A 17,160-nucleotide genomic window follows, 5' to 3' on the forward strand; every position below is an offset into this window, starting at 1 on the left:
AACACCCTAATAGGAAAGCAGAGAGGCAATTAGTAACAACAAAAAGAATAAACTTACAAAAAGGTTTTCCACTAGGAATAAAAAAATTCAAATTCAAGTAGCAAAATACCAAATTGGCAAGGTTTGAAAATAATGGTATTTTGTAGAAATAACTTTTTGCGGAAGAGATTTCAAGGCAACAGGCACTCTCTTATACTATTAAAGGACACCTAAATTGGTACAAGTTCCTGGAGTGAAATTTGACATTAAGTCCCAAATGTCTTAAGATGGTAAACATCATTTGATCCAGAAGTTCCAATTATGTAATAGGTTTTCAAGAATTACATTGAAACATAGATATGAAAGGAGTTATTCACAATATAGAAAATTTTTAACATCTTATTTAACAATTGACTTATTAATTATAAAGCATCCAATGGATGTAACTATTATCAAGCCATTAAAAACCATGCTATAGAAGAATATCTAACAAACACAGGAGAAATGCTATTATGTATAAACATCCACTTATGTAAAAAGATCAGAAGGATAGATACCCAAATGTTAAAAGTAATATATCCACACCGTGGGAGGATGGGTGACTTTTTCTTTGTATGTTTTCACGGTTTCCAAATTTCCTACAATGCAGCTACACTACTTTTCTGAATAGAAAATAGGAAACTTTGGAAACATCTGGCTGGCTCAGTCAGTGGAGCATGCAACTCTTGATCTCAGGGTTATGAGTTCAAGCCCCACACTGGAGGCAGAGATTACTTTAAAGAGAGAGAGAGAGAGAGAGAGAGAGAGGGAAGAAAGTAGTAAACTTTGTAGAGGTGTGATGGAGTCAGCTTATATCGGCTCACCAAAGCCGATCATTAAATTTTTAGGAATTTGTGAGCAGGTTGTTAAGCACAGCCATTTTAAAAATTAAATTATATAGATTTACAGTTAAATAAATTATATATGAATGCAAAGGTAATGAATACTTAAACTCATCACTTCCTGATCGTGTTTCTGGATTTCCCTGTTCTTTATGGCATTGAAGCTGTTGATGCCCACTGTATCTGCATAGCGGAAATGCTAACAGAATGGTGAGCTGGTGCCTCTCTCTTTCCAACCTGGGGACGTGAGGCTGGAGGTTTGACATCAGCTTCAGGGTGAGCATTTGCTTCGTGAAGATTGGCAAATACTACAGCTCAGGACTTCTCTTCTTTTCCCCGGAGAGTTACTTCTTAAACATTTACCACACAGTACAGATATTTAAAAATTTTTTCTTTTAAATGACTATTTCTTGTGAAAATAGAATGTGGCCCTTTGGTGGGAAGAGAGGAAGAGAGGATTTTTCTATCGTGAGCAAATTAGGGAGGGGAATGTAATTAAATTAGTTTGATCGTTCCGGAGTATTTCATATCAAAAAAGGTGGTCATGGTGGTAAAGAGTTCTCTCACCAATTAGTTACTGCAAATCAAGCCAACCCCCGTTTAGCACCTGTCATCTTCCTTTCTACAGCCTTGTGTTTGGTCTCTACAACCCAGCTGAACCTCTCTGAGACATCCCAATCTATAAAATAAAGAAAAGATAATGAATGGCCTTTTTAATTCTCGGAGTTGGGATGAATCAAACTAATTCATATATTTGAAGGTACTTTGAAAACTATGAAATATAGGGTATGATTATAATACTTGTCACATCACAAAGACCATGGATAGCTTCTCCTACAGTAAAATTAGAACCGAATGTGTTCCTATTCATAACATATTAATATTGCACTAGTTTCGAAACATTTTTAGCCACAAAGAATTCTTTTCATTTAAAAGTTTCTAGAAATAGGATTTTAGTAAGAATGCTCACAAAACCCCAAGGCCCAAATTTTCTCCCTGTTTCACAGAGCCCGACATCATCAACACACCAACTGATTCTTTGGGAAGTGGTAATTAGCAAAATACGGAAACGATGTGCAGGTTCCAGATACCTGAGACAACAGAAGAATCCACCAAAGACGATTCCAGTGAATCATTCTCCTCGTCCCAGCCCGCTCTCTCCGGACTTGGCTGACCTGTGGCTAAAAGAGCTGCCTCTTGAATGTCAGGGCCACTTTCTTGTGATAAATTCTCAGTCTCTGTGAATGAAGCATCAGAAGGTAAACAGGAGTCAGTGCAAGCTCGTGCAGAGTCTGCTTCATGGCAATTGCTATTCTGAAAATGAAACAGGAGTCCCTAATAGACGTTTACCTGAGTATATTGAAATACTTTGAAATTCTCAACAGAATGTAAATCGTTTAATGCAATATAAAAAGCTATTGTCATTTTGAAAACCAAGTGGAGGTTCCCAGTAGAAATTTGCCTGAATATACTTTTGTACTTTGACATTTTGAAATGCTAGGAACATATTTTTTGTTATGATATGGTATTTCTATTTTTAATATGGACACAGTGAGTAATTCTTTTGTAATGATTAAATTTTATCTAAAAAGACATCATGAGAAGTACCACGGTAATCACTAAAACAGTCTGATGATTTCCTATCTGACCATTACTGGTAGGAAGTAAGACACTAATTTAGTGACACAAAGTTATATTTAAGGCAGAATTATGAAAATGCAAATTTGGCAGTGGTTTTTCTTTAGCTTGCGCTCTTGCCATTTTGTTCCCTTGCTGTGCGTTCTACATGAGATGTACATATGCTTTAATGTCAGCCTAAATTCATGTATTTTGAATATCTGGAGATTTTTTAGGGATTCAATAAAATATTCTGTATCCTTCCCTTCCCTTTCCCTCCATTTCTCCCATCAGCCTTCCTTCCTTCTACTAACATGTACTCAATGTTTTCTTAAGGGGCTATGTGAGTTACAAAGAAAAACAAGGTTCCTGGCCTCCTGAAGCTATAATCTATCAGAGAAGACTGATTCCATAAATAAAGTTTCGTAAAGTATCAGTGTGAATGAACCCCTCTTAAAGGATAAAGGGAAAGTATGTCCTGTGTATGGAGAATTTCCTGAAGAAAATTGTTGTGACTTTGGACTTCTGTTGTTCGGCACGACGACCTGACAGTGTTTGCAGGTACACATTAGGTATGTTTGGGGTTTGAAATCCAAATTGTCCATTTATTTTGTACTTATCATTTAAGTGCTATGGAAATGTTGAATCATTTAATCCTCCAAATAGCCCTAGGTAATAGGTAATACTATTTTCCCCACTTCACAGAGGAGTAAACTGAGGCACAGAGATGGCAAATACCTGCTCCAAGCTACACATGCAGGGAAGTGAAAGAGCCAGGATTCAATAAGCACCAGGATCTGGAGCCCAGGCTTCTGTATCTGTCAGTTCAGGCCACAACAAAATAGTAGAGATGGAATAAGTCCAGCAAGAGAATTTTGTTTTCTCAGAGTGCTGGAGATCGGAAGTTCCAGATCAAGGTGTCGGCAGGATTGGTGTCTGGTAAGAGCTCTCTCCTAGGGTGCAGAAGGCCACCTTCTCACTGTGTCCTCACATGGTGAAGAGAGAGACAGAGATCTCTTTCTCTTCTTATAAGCTACAGTCTTATCAGATTCTGTCCTCATTTCACCTTAATTACCTCGCTGGAGGCCCTATCCCTCAGAAATAGTCACATTAGGGATTAGGGCTTCAACATATGAATTTAGGGGAAACACAACATTGTCCATCGTAACTCCTAAGCATGAGAATAATCACAGTGAACTTTATTCTGGTCATGAAGAATTACCAGACCAGAAGAAATGCTTAGATTCCCATAAAAAGAGGCACAGTTCAGAAACAAAATTTAAATCCCAATCCCTTGGATTGGATTTTCTGAGGAAATGAAAAAATAAGCCCTCCTTTTTGGAATGAGTAGGTCAGGAGCCACCTGCCTGCAGGTAGGGGTGGTGGGAAGTACAGGGAAGCCACCTCAGCCAGGGATTCGAGCTTTCCTTCCAATCCTCAGAGGAAGCTCTGAGACCCCTTTCCACTCTGCTCCCTGCCGTCACAGAAGCCCTCATATCTGGGTCAATGCCCACCTTCACTCCCTTTGGTAGAAGGAGGGAGAAGTCCCAACCATGAGAGGCCTCTGCTAAGGGACCAGAGATGGGGGGTGGATAATTGATTTCCCCTTGTTTCTTTCCACAAGGCCTTTCCCCCTTTTATAAAGTGCTTGTCCTTGGCCAGATAGGGTATATGCGTGGGCTGGGAAAATGTGGATAAACTAGTTCCTAAGCCATTCAGAAGCAGACACATAAAGACCTAATAATAACATAATTTATGGCATACATAAAGAAAGTGAAGAGGAAAGCATGAGAGAACTAGACGTATGTGATGAGGTGCATTATAATGTAGGTATTACCTGGGATTTACTATCTTTCCTCTACCTACATTGCTCTTGTTCAAAGTATTATAATTCTTAAAATTACATTAAACTTCTAGAGTCTCCTTCATGGCTCAGTCGGCTAAGGGTCTGACTCTCAAGTTTGGCACAGGTCTTGATCTCAGGGTGCTGATTTGGAGCCCTGCAATGGACTCTATGCTGGGCATGGAGCTACTAAAACAAATAAGCAAACAAAACTTCTAAAAAGCATCTTGTGAAGAGCAACTGAAAAATATTTTAGAAAGGGGGCACCTGGGGGCATCTGGATGGCTCAGTAGGTTGAGCCTCGGCCTTCGGCTCAGGTCATGATCTCAGGGTCCTGGGATCGAGCCCCACATCAGGCTCTCTGTTCAGCAGGGAGCCTGCTTCCTCCTCTCTCTCTGCCTGCTTCTCTGCCTACTTGTGATTTCTGTCTGTCAAATAAATAAATAAAATCTTTAAAAAAAAAAAAAGAAAGAAAGAAAGAAAGAGGGGCACCTGGGTGGCTCAGTGGGTTGAGCTCCTCTTGGTTTCCACTCAGGTCCTGGGATCTGTGTTCACCCTGGAGTCTGCTTGTCCCTCCCCTGACTTGCTCTTTCTTTCTCTCTCAAATAAATGAATAAAAATCTTTAAAACATGTATATTATAGAAAGAAATTTGGACAGACATGCTGTCTATGTCAGGAGACTCTAGAAGACACTTTGGAGCAGATCTTCTAGACTCCATCCTAAACAAGTATGCCACTTTCCATAACTGTAAAATGGGTAGGTACCGTCGAATTTGAGGGACATAGATGACGAGGTCTTGTGACCTGAAAGGCCACCTTTCTAAGGTCCCTTGTTACACTGAGACCAAAATTTCCCAGGGAAAAACAAAAAAAATCTAGACTGCAACCATTTTTTCTTTGAAATGTAAGCTCTTAAATGTCTGTCATGGATGGATATAGTTCCATGAGGTCCTGAAAGGGAACGAATTCATTAAGAGTGTGTGTGTGTCTGTCTCTGTGTATATGCATATATATATATAGATATAGATATAGATATATACACAGGTGTGTGTGTGTGTGTGTATTTCTAACTACTGGGCAAAATTAACCTATTTCATAGATAACAGAGAATAAAAAAATAATAATAATAAAATAATTATTGAATTATTTTAATAATTTAGTAACTTTTTACTTTGCACAAGCAATTCAGAAATGTGTTTACTGGTTGTCTTATTCCATTAGAAAGGGCCTATGTGGCCATAGGGACTTTGTGTGTCTCCTTTAAGCCCGTATCTGCAGTATTTGCAACAGTATGTGTGGCACTCATCACATGTTGCCCATTGAGTGAATGACGGATGACTGGATGAAGAGGAGAAGTGGCGTAAGCTTAAAGTGATTGTAAAGTATTTAAATCATTTTATTACCAATTAACTTTCAATTTGTTTTACATATGAGATTTTTGAAAACATAAGATACATACCTTGAAAAGAAAAATAAAATGGCAGTTTGTAGTAGATTTAGAAATATATGTGAAAGGGCTCTAGAATGTTACTTTTATTATTATAATTGAAGGACAAAAAAAAAACCTCACAGGAAGTAACATTGAGATATGTTGGTAATCAAAGACCTTTTATCAAATGTTTAATAAATTCCTTAAAAATTGATATAAATGACCAGAAGATTAGCAGCACAGTTATGATAACCACTAAAATATTTTCTTCCAACTTATTGGTTATCTAATCAGTATATAAATTATTTTGATAAAAATTTTAGGTAATCATCTTGTTTTCAATATAAGAGAAGTAGTGGCAAGAATGTTAGATTAGGGGTCAGCTGCCAATATATAAGTAAATAAAGCTGGCAAGAGCCTAGTTTGCTGAGTTTTATGTGTGACCTTTGGTAAGTTAATCTTTCCCCATGCAGCAGTTTCCTCGTTTGTAAAGAGGAGAAAAAAAATAGATGATTTCTCAAAACGCTTCCAATTTTGAAACTTTGATTCTAAATATCTTAGTGTTTGCCATTGTGTCTCTATAGGCTTCATTAAACTCTCAATCACTAAGGAAAAGGTACAAACTCTTTTATAGTAGAATTAGATATACCTGCATTGCTTTCAAAATCAGGGGTGCCCGTTAGCTCTTGAACAAGGGCATGGTTTTCTGTTTCAATCAGAGCAGCCAGAAATGCAGAAAACCAATTTTCTTTCTGCACAATCCTTTTCAGTAACTCTCTTACACCAGATTCATTTCCATTGTTTTCTGCAGCAGAAATCTGTTTTAAGAGAAAAGCAGAATTAAAAAGATCATACGTCTTCTGAACAATTTTAAACAGGAACTAGCCTTTTTAAAAAAAAAATGAGCAATTAAGTGTAGGTATTGGTAAAGGCTTATATCCAAACACTAAAGAAGAGAACAATGTCACTTATAACTGGATTGTAGCAGAGAGCAAATCTCTGGGCCAAGCCCCCTTTTAAATATACACCATTTTTTAAAGCCACCAAGACATTCAAAACTGACACTTAGGAAGTCAATGTTCTGTCTTGGCCATTCTGAATAACAGAGGCAAGAGACTTTCATTTCTAGTTCTGTGATGTCTATTTGCCTCAATTGCTTTCCATATATCTAGACTTGCTATTTCTTTCAACCCATGGAGTCTATAAACAAGAAGCCGAATATTTCTTACCTGACTCCTCTTTCTTGACTATCACTACTATGAAGTAATTACTATCACAAGATTTATATTCTTGTTTACTTATATATTCTTGTTTACTTTGTATTTGCAATATGTATTAATGACTATAATATTTTCTTAAATTTGTGGGGTTTTTTTAAAGATTTTATTTATTTATTTGACAGAGATCACAAGTAGGCAGAGAGGCAGGCAGAGAGAGGGGTGGGGAAGGAGGCTCCCCGCCGAGCAGAGAGCCCTATGCGGGGCTCAATCCCACGACCCTGGGATCATGACCTGAGTGGAAGGCAGAGGCTTTAACCCACTGAGCCACCCCGGCGCCCTGTTAAATTTGTGTTTATTTAAGATTATGAGGCGAATTTATTTCTACATATATTCCTTACTTAAAGTATGGGGCAGAATTATTTCTATATTATTCATTACAACTTTTAGTCTTCCTTTGATTTCTCTTTTAGATTAAACTTGCAAATCATTTTAAATGTGGATCATTTGTGTAATCATTATCACAGTGCATTTCCCAGTACTTAATTCAGCACCAAACATTTGGAGAAAAAACTAATACAAGCCACATTTAGACCAGAAAGAAATTAGATAGGGTATCATCAACCTGCTGTGTCTTGAAGAAAGTCTTCATCTCTCTGGGCCTCAGCTTCTGCATGTGCAGAATGGGGCAAATGAAAAGAAATTTCGCCTCCCCCCCACCTGCACATTAGGCACACCTGGGGAGCTTTAAAAACACTGATGTCTGGGATCTACCCCCAAAGATTCTGACTTATTTTTGTCTGTGTTAGGAAGCCAGAATTTTTTTTTAAAGATTTTATTTATTTATTTGTCAGAGAGAGAGAGACAGAGAGAGAAAGATCACAAGTAGGCAGAGAGGTAGGCAGAGGCAGAGGGAGAAGCAGGCTCTCTGCCGAGCAAGGAGCCCGATATGGGACTTGATCCCAGGACGCTAGGATCATGACCTGAGCCGAAGGCAGCCGTTCAACCAACTGAGCCACCCAGGCATCCCGGAAGCCAGAATTTTTAAGGATCTCACGATTCTAATCAGCAGTTTAGATGAGAAATGCAGACTTACCTGCTCTCAAAGGTCCTTCTGAACATTTGTCCACCTCCTACTTGTATAATCTGGGTTGACTAGCTAGACCAATTGTTTCCTATTAAATTTGTGTATTTCCTAGTCTTATAAATATATCCTACAACTTTTTAGTGTCAGGTATTTGTTTGCATTTTTGGAACGGTGCCTGATACAAATTTAGTGTTAGTTATTATTATGGATGACTGAAGAAAGCGTCAACCTTTATAAACACTTCACCAGTGGACACTACTTAGTACAGAAGATGCAGCATGAGGGCGCCTGGGTGGCTCAGTGGGTTAAGCCGCTGCCTTCAGCTCAGGTCATGATCTCAGGGTCCTGGGATCGAGTCCCGCATCGGGCTCTCTGCTCAGCAGGGAGCCTGCTTCTCTCTCTCTCTCTCTCTCTCTGCCTGCCTCTCTGCCTACTTGTGATCTCTCTCTGTCAAATAAATAAATAAAATCTTAAAAAAAAAAAAAAAAAGAAGATGCAGCATGATTTCTACCCAGTGGGTACATTTGTCTTACTAGATAATACTTAATGATGTTATTATAAAGGCTTCGCACCTATTAGCCCAGAAACCCTGAAGCAGGAACCAATATTAACCCACTTTTCAGACCAGAAATAACGACACACAGAGAATTCCAGTTACCTCTCTGAAGCCACAAAGCTAGCAAATGGCAAAGGTAGAATTTCATCCCAGGCAACTGACTTCGGAGGCCAAATACTGCCTTCCTGAGCTATAATTATAGCTACTAATTGTCTCCAATTTTAAGCATCTTCTGACAAGAAATGGGTAAAATGACTACTGGACTTAATAAAATTTAGGTGATTTCAGTTCATCTCCCTCACAGCATTTTCTAAGCAGATTCTTGCTGATTTCTCACCTTTTGTCTAACTTCATTAATCTCCTAATGGAAACTTTTTGTCTTCTCTGGTGTTTGTTAACATCTTTATTATTATCTGCTAACTTAAACCATAGTTGCTTAGGATGTTTTAGTAAGACTGGTTTGAGCATCTTCTTTTAATTCAACCATTCCTATTTTTAATTACCTCACTCTTTAATCACCTTTAAATCCATCTGACAGCAGTAATCAGAAGCATTTCTCTAAAAAGAGTGGGACACTGTAATGAATCCTCTCATTAAAAACCTAATTATATTATAGGCACTAAATCTTCTTCCACTATTAATTAGTTAAGTTGATTTTAACTGTAGAATTACATTTGTCAAGCTTGCTTTGTCCTTATTGAGTTCAGGCAGTTGAGGATCATTATGTCCTTATTTCTTATGAATATTTTTATTATTTGAACAGTGGAACTACATGTAACACCTGTACAATTTTAGCAGCTTCATCGAGATTCTGAATTTTTAAAGAAGTCTTCTGAATTTGGGTGCTAGAAAGTAGCATCAGCTCCCTTTGAAACAGCCATATATATATATATATATATATATGTGTGTGTGTGTGTGTGTGTGTGTGTATATGTAAATACATATATATATATATATATTTTTACTTAATCTGTTCTTCTAAAACATGCTAGAGACATTAGATCCCAACATTAAACTTGATTATGGAAATTCTTGAGAGGTGAGTACTTAGACTTGAGACTTCAACAGGACATGTAATGATTCTCATGCTCCTCCCCCACTGAGCATTTTCTCTAAATATGCAGTTTAGAATATCTATGATACATTTTTAACTAATTTATAGGATATAAAATAAATGTGAATTTGTTGGTAATACAATTACATGCTTTCACATTCTAAATTATTTGATCTATGTTTTTTCTTTCCATCAGAAATCAATGATATTTCCACTAGGCACTGGCTTGCTGACAAAATTCTTTGATAAAAATGTTTTCTCTCCTTCATAAAAATCTTAGATAACAATTTAAATATAATGGTGATTTTTTTTAAACACAGCAGAGCTCAGCTCTCACACCAGTAAATCAGGAAGCAAAACTTGTTAAAAACAAAGAATTTTTAAAAGCTAGTTCCTCAGGTGCCTGGGTGGCACAGTCTTTAAGCATCTGCCTTTGGCTCAGGTCATGATCCCAGGCTCCTGGGATCAAGCCCTACATCAGGCTCCCTGCTTGGCAGGAGGCCTGCTTCTCCCTCTCCCACTCCCTCTGCTTGTATTCCCTCTCTTGCTGTCTCTCTGTCAAATAAATAAATAAAATCTTAATAAAATAAAATAAAAATTAGTTCCCCATAGGAAGAGGGGAAAAAAATAAAACAAGGCAAAATCAGAGAGGGAGACCATAAGAGAAGGCTGTGTAAATCATAAGAAATAAACTGAGGGTTGCTGGAGGGGAGGGGGGTTGCGGGATGGGATAATTGGATGATGGACATTAGGAAAGGCATGTGATGTAATGAGCACTGGGTGTCATATAAGACTGATGAATCACTGACCTCTACATTTGAAACCAATAATACATTATATGTTAATTAATTTAATTTAAATTTAAAAAGAGATTTAAAAAAAAAACTAGTTCCCCATAAAAAGTTAATGTGCTGGAGGGAAGGGGGGTGGGAGGGATGGGGTGGCTGGGTGATGAATTGGGGAAGATATGTGCTATGGTGAATGCTGTGAATTGTCTAAGACTGATGATTCACAGACCTGTACCCTTGAAACAAATAATACATTATATGTTAATAAAAAAAGAATTCTAGCTAATAAATGTAAAAGGAATAACATTAAAGAAAAGTTAATGTGTTTCTAAATGAATACATATCATCACATTGACATAACTAACTTCTTACTAGTACTTTTTCTTCCTAATAAAATTCTTACACATACTAATTTACCTGACAATATAATGAGCCGGGAGAGACTGACTCATCTTTTTGCTTCATATAAGGACCACTGGACTTGGTTTCTAGCTGGACTGAACAAAGTATCTCTGGTTCTCCCATGTAAATTTAAGGCATATGGGGTCTTCCTGGACTCTGGATGTTTAATGCTTTGAACTGGCCAGGACTGAAACATGAACCTCTCTTCATCTGCTCAGACTGATATTAAGACACTGGAAATGTATATGTTCACCTCTTTTTCAGAGTTCATGGATGTTTAAGTCAATACATGTGCCAAGAGGTCACGAAGCAGCCTAAAATAAAAGCAGGTCAGTACAGGGGCAGCCCCTTTCTATTAAGGATCATTATATTATAACGATCTGTAAAGTGATTCTTGTATTTATTGTTGACTCTCCACTATTTACAATGTTGCCTTGCATACACTAGACATTAACTATTTATTAGAAGAATGAATACTGATCAACACTACAACATAAGCTCCATGACAGCACAGACAGTATCAGCATTATTATCTAGTCTTTTCATCACTGCCATGATATCTGCCACAAGATGTCACTCCATAAATTTAAACCAAATGACTGAATAGTCAATTCGTTAAATAAGTTTCTTTGGGTACTTGCTGGATACAAAACTAAATCTAGGATAATTTCCAGAAGCTCTGGTGTATGAAGGGTTGCAGGGATGGACATGAGAACCATAAACTAAAATGACAGACCAAGTAGAAAATGTCTGCTAGAAAACAGGAAAATAATTAAAATAAAATATTTTTTAGAAGTCCTGACTTCTTAGTCAAATATTACTTTAGGATATCCAAAAGCAAATTTGGAGATCTTATGTCCATCATCCATCCATTTCCAAATGCCTGGCAATCCATGACATCATGTGTTCTTATCCCTTATCCCAGACAACTTGTGGGAAATAAATTCAATCAATCAGTTAATACTTATTAAGTACCAGTTCTATACCTAGTCCTGGCTAGGTTTCTAAAAATGAAAGACAGTTTTTCCTTGGAAACCCAGTTTAATGCAGGGGCTTTAAGCAGATCTCAGTTTCAATGTGGTTGACTCACCTAAATCTCTGAAACTTTAAATTCACAAGGAGTTGTAACCTAGTGAATGATGATAAAAGTCATCATCGTCATCATGTCAAAACAACTCTTTATTATTATTATTCATTAAAAAGCTTTTTCATAAACATGATTTCTCATTTATATTCACTAAGGTACCATGAGTGAGAGGAGACATTATGTCCATTTTCATGGGTAAATTTAGGATCAAGGAACTTAAATAACTTGACCCAAAGTAACACACAGAGTAAGAAACAAACATAGATCTCAAATCCAGGTTTCCCATTCTAAATTCTCATGTTTTTCCCCAGTACACTTTGCTGTTTTGAGATAAATATTCATCAATGACCCCCATATCAATACAGATTCTTCTAAACCTAATGCTTCTTTCCCACTGTCTCCCATAGCTTATTTTTCCATTGTCTTTGATAGCTTTGATGATACATGTAAAACGACATGTAGACATGATTCCAGAATGTCACAGAGACACTACTCCTCCTCAGAAAGCTTCAAATGCATAGCTCCTCCATCTTTCAGAGTCTCTTTTGAAATATGAATTTGAGGGAGAGTTTGGGTTGCTTTGACTTTAACTGCTACCCAGTACATAAATGTCCTTTTACTCTACATCTTCTTTGTGTCAAATCCCTTGCATTACTGCTAGCTGCCTCCAAGCTTGCCAGAATCAAGAACTTGGATAAAATCTAGCTGGCGGAAATTCAATCCAGGCAAGACAAAAGTGATGCTGATAGGCAGAAGTATTTAGAGTAAATAAGGAGAAGTGCTGTTTCGCTGGCAATCGGGACATCATACCCACCAAACATAAACAGCTTTGTGGTGTTACTGGACTCTGTTGCTTCTGGACTTCCTAACAGCTACTGTGGCTGGAAATGCCATCTTCCATCTCCAGCTGGCTTGAAGGCTGCATACTGTCTTCCAAATTAAGATTCTGCCACAGTGATGTACACATTTGTCATATCCAGCTGGACTACTATAATGCGTTCTAGCTGGTTCTCAATACACAAAACTACATAAACGTTACAGACAACAGTGTAAAGTAATTTACTTGTTGGGAAAACCAGCCATCAAAATTAGATGCATGCTTGGGTCTTTGGACAGGCCCTATGGCTGTCAAGTATACAAAGGACTATCAACTTTAGTTACTAAAGACAAAGTTACATCACAGGCTAACATGAGACCAATGTCCAGAACTTTGTAATGAAGACACAAACAACTGATGAATCCAAAAGAAAGAAAGAAAGAGAGAGAGAGAGAGAGAGGAAAGAAAAAGTCAGAATCATAGCATGTTAGACAAAGCCTTTGACTTTTATTCATGGGTTTGGTTATTTGCTTACACGCTTTTCAAAATAAGATATTTATTTACTTACAAACCAGAATAAGTCACGTTCAACGTAGGTCAGCATTTCTATACTTCACATCCTTGTTCATTGAAAAACAATGAACAAAGAAACATTACATTAAGTGTCAAGTGACCTGTAAAATTCACCCTGTCAAAATGCCTTTGCTAACATGAAAAATTGCAACTGGCAACATTTTTTTCCAATAAATTATCTATGGTTTTTAATCCCAGAGAATGTCGTAACTTTGACTAAAAAAAAAAAAAAAGAATATGTGTGACGTAATTTTTCCATTTGGACCAAGATCAAATGGCATAATATATAACAATATAGGCCAAAGATTGGCAGTTTTTTTTCTGTAAAGTTCAGATAATTAATACTGTAAGCTTTGTGGGCTGTATGGTCTCTGTTCAACTGCTCTTAAAGTGCGAAAGCAGCTGTAGTATGTAAATGAATGAGCATGGCTCTGTTCCAATAAAACTTTCTTTATGAGCACTGGAAATTTAAAAACGTGAAAACTATTCTTAGTGTTTGGGCCTGCAAGAACTTGTAATAGGCTAGACTTAGACCATGGGTCATGGTTTGCTGATACCTGTTCTATCGAACTATATAAAGTGAGGGATAAAATTGTAGACCACCAGAACCTAAATCCCTAAGTCTGCTACTGCTTTCCCAGGACCCCTTGGGCAAGTTACATAACCTACCTCAGTTTTCCCATCTGTAAAACAACATTAATAACCTTAAAAAGAGTAATGAATCATTGGGAGCATGAACTCTGATCATAAGTTTTGCAAATGAAGCTAAGCGCCTAAGTGCTCAATAAATGTTATCTATTAGTACGAGTTACTATTTCGGAATTAACACCTTTTTGGCTTCTTTTAGTGAAAGGGTTAGAAAAAGAGCTTTCTTTGTACTCTAATTCTCAAAATATGTTCAGTGCCTAACTATTCTCTTCTCAAGAAAGGAGGGAGCCAAATTTACCCAGAGATATCAAAGAACATTTGGAGTGGGCCAAAGGAAGGAGCAACCCCGAGTTACAAACTCTGCCTCCCTCTGAACTGACACCTACCCGATTACGGTCTTCATTTGTCAACAGTTTCTTCTCCACACACTTATCCAAGACATCTCTAACCAGAAGTCTGTCCACCAGGGTGGGCTGGAGGAGGTTCAGCAATTGGAGACACTCATCATGAGCGTTCTCGGAGGATGGCGAAGGCAGGTCAGTGAGCTCTGGGTTCAGGTAGCGGGCGGCTAAAACGCTGCCTGCTCTCTGAAGGGCCACCAGAAATTGTCTAGTCCAGCCTGGGGGCCAGCCTCCCTTCTCCAAAGCGTTCAGAAGTTCATCAGCCGCCTGCATGTTCCCAGCGTTGACCGCCGTCCTCTGGATCTGCTCCTTCAAGTCATTGGGCAGAAAGTCCAGGTAGTCCAGCACCGGCTCCACCTGGATGTACGTTTTCACTCTGGCCCTGAAACACGAGATGAGATAGCAGAAACTCTTGTCTGCAGAATAGCCGTTCGACATCTTTCCTCTCGCAGCGAAGGGAGAGGAGTCTCCCAAACAGACGGACGGTTTGCTGTTCTCTGCTCAACAGGTGAGCTGGGTGTCCCGCGGTCGGTTTGGACCCGCAGGGTCCGCAGCGCTGTGCCTGACGAGCCAGGGGCCCGCAGGACCCCCAGGGCGGCGCGCGGGACAGGGGGTGCTCGGTCGGCCGCACCTGAGCAGGGGGCGGGTCCCAGGGACGCGGCGGCTCGAAGCTGCAAGCGGGCGCGATCCCTCCGACTCTCGGCTGTGCTCGCCCTGGCCGGGGACGCAGATGCCGCCGCCACCAACTCCGGTGGGAGCTTTGAGCCCCGCTTTCCGCAAGGCAGTTCTTGTAGTTCGCCGGAGTTGGGTTTCTGTTTCGATTCTCCGCGTCCTCCTCGGGCCTTTCCAGACGTAATCCGCCGGGGCGGGGATGTGTTGGTTTCCCAGCGCAGGAGACGCCCTTCGGTCGGCTGTGGCAGGGACAGTGTTTTGGTGGCAGGCGCTGTTGGAAACAGAAAAGGAAAGCGAATTCGAAAGCCGCGATTCAGCCAGTCTCCGCCCGCAGGTATTTTGACTTTTGCGTCGGGTTCTGCCTCAAAACTCAGACTTCTTTCCCACAGCCGCCTTGCATTACCGCCCCCTCCCCCCAACCCGGTCAGCGAAAATGTGAAGTGCTTGGAAGCGCGTGATGCGGGACTTCCCGGCCCAGAAGAGAAGAGAAACAGCCCCGGACCCTGACGCCAGCAAGAAGGAGTTACCCTCGGCTGGTGCATACAGGTGGGTTCTGCCCCACCCCCCCGCGACCCCTCCACGTACCCCCCCCCCCCCCACGCACCCTTCCCCCGGGTCTGGAGGTAAGATGGTCACAAGCAGGAAGCAGGTGGAGAAAATAAAACTACGAAGACATCTTTCCAGAGAGGTGTGAACTCAGAGCCCCAGGATGAATGAACTTTGCACCCGGTCTAGAGTAAACGTGACTTCCCGTGGGTCCGCCCAAGTCAGCTCTTTCCTCTGAGAATTTGTGGGTATGAAAAAGAGGGAATAATGATAAACGGTTTATTTGACTGCCTGATGTGTAAACTGTAGTATTTGTTTGGCTTTGACCAGGGCTTGGTGACAGACGCAGAGGGACTCTAACCACCAACTCAGTTTAAGAGCAAGCCAAGAATGAAGGTTTTCTATCTCCCAGCCTGTAAGTTCCCCATACTCTTTAATATACAACTTTCCTTTAATAAAACAAAACAAAAATCCCCAACAACTTATTTTTGATATAGCTGCCATTCTTTTCTTGGATTCAATACAGAAAGTTTTGGCTGGAGCAGTGAGGAACTTAATTAGCAACTAATGTACCAACTTGTAGTAAACATCAACATTTGTCTATGTCATGAGGGAAAAAAAAGACACCCACACTGAAAAATGGCAGCTTTGGTTCAGTACAGAAGCCACATAAAAGTGAGTCCTTCAGGTTACTACTCACATTCGGCAGTCCTGGGGGCCTGTGGGTGGTAGTGTGTATGCTTCACCCTGAGAACCTCATGGTCTAGAATTATGTGGAGAAGGGAGGGGTCAGTTAAGCCATTAAAAAGATACATTTAGGAAAAGTAATCTCTTAGCTAAGCATATTCAATGGAGTTTAGATAGGACAGGGGAGCCTACTGCTGCTTTGGACTGGATAAGAGAAATTCAGGGTCCTTGTTTTTCTCAGAGACATACAAAATACTCAGGTGAGCTCTTTATAGCATGTTATCTTATTTTATGCTCTAATTATATTATGTAGCTAAGCTATTTTCTTCTCTGTAGGATTGTAAGCTGCTTGAAGAGAGGCCATGTGTACACACTAACCGGTAGAATACAAACAGTAGGTCCTAACCAGGAGGTTCTTGCTGATTACCCTCAATGGGAATTTTATTTGCCTTGATCTTAGTGGCTGGTCTAATGTCAAACACATAGTGAAAGTTACTGAAGTGAAATAAACTTTGGCCTTGCAGGTGGACCTGCTTTATATTATTCTTTTCTGTTTCTTCATAAAATACCAGTATGTATTAATTTTGGGATTTGACCTTGTACCTAAAAAAAGAGAGAGATTAAGGGGTCAGTTGCTTAAGTGTCTGACTCTTGATTTCAGTTCAGGTCGTGATCTGATGGGTTTGTGAGATCTAGCTTCACGTCAGGGTCTGCACTCAGTGGGGGGTTGGCTTGAGATTGTCTCCTCTCCCTCTGCCTCTCTCCCCACTTGCTCACGCTCCCTCTCTCTCTCTCAAAGTAAATCTTTAAAAAAAGAGATTAAATTATATGTTTTTACAAAAGTATTCAAATTATCAATTTTAGTTATTGGGTCT

General features: G+C 39.4%; 2 protein-coding genes across 5 annotated transcripts in view; one reads left to right on the forward strand and one right to left on the reverse strand.

Moving 5' to 3' along the window:
- Positions 1-14,818, reverse strand: part of IFIH1 (interferon induced with helicase C domain 1) — a 55,430-nt gene extending 40,612 nt beyond the window's left edge. Inside the window, exons 1-3 of the mRNA XM_046018163.1 lie at positions 14,366-14,818; positions 6,400-6,568; positions 1,952-2,098 (exon numbers count right to left, since the gene is read on the reverse strand). Coding sequence (XP_045874119.1) covers positions 1,952-2,098; positions 6,400-6,568; positions 14,366-14,818 — 769 coding nt within the window. The remainder of the gene's footprint in view (positions 1-1,951; positions 2,099-6,399; positions 6,569-14,365) is intronic.
- The window catches only part of GCA (grancalcin), a 51,293-nt gene continuing 48,886 nt past the window's right edge, over positions 14,754-17,160 (forward strand). For 3 of the 4 annotated variants that reach the window (XM_046018166.1, XM_046018167.1, XM_046018168.1), the window contains exons 1-3: positions 15,280-15,386; positions 15,481-15,598; positions 15,929-16,013. The gene's annotated coding sequence lies outside the window, so the exon portion shown is untranslated. Of the gene's footprint in view, positions 14,889-15,279; positions 15,387-15,441; positions 15,599-15,928; positions 16,014-17,160 lie in introns of those variants that run through there. The other variant, XM_046018165.1, reaches the window with a different exon arrangement.

Source organism: Meles meles, chromosome 9 (genome assembly GCF_922984935.1).
Source record: "Meles meles chromosome 9, mMelMel3.1 paternal haplotype, whole genome shotgun sequence".
In the NCBI taxonomy this organism is placed as follows: domain Eukaryota; kingdom Metazoa; phylum Chordata; class Mammalia; order Carnivora; family Mustelidae; genus Meles; species Meles meles.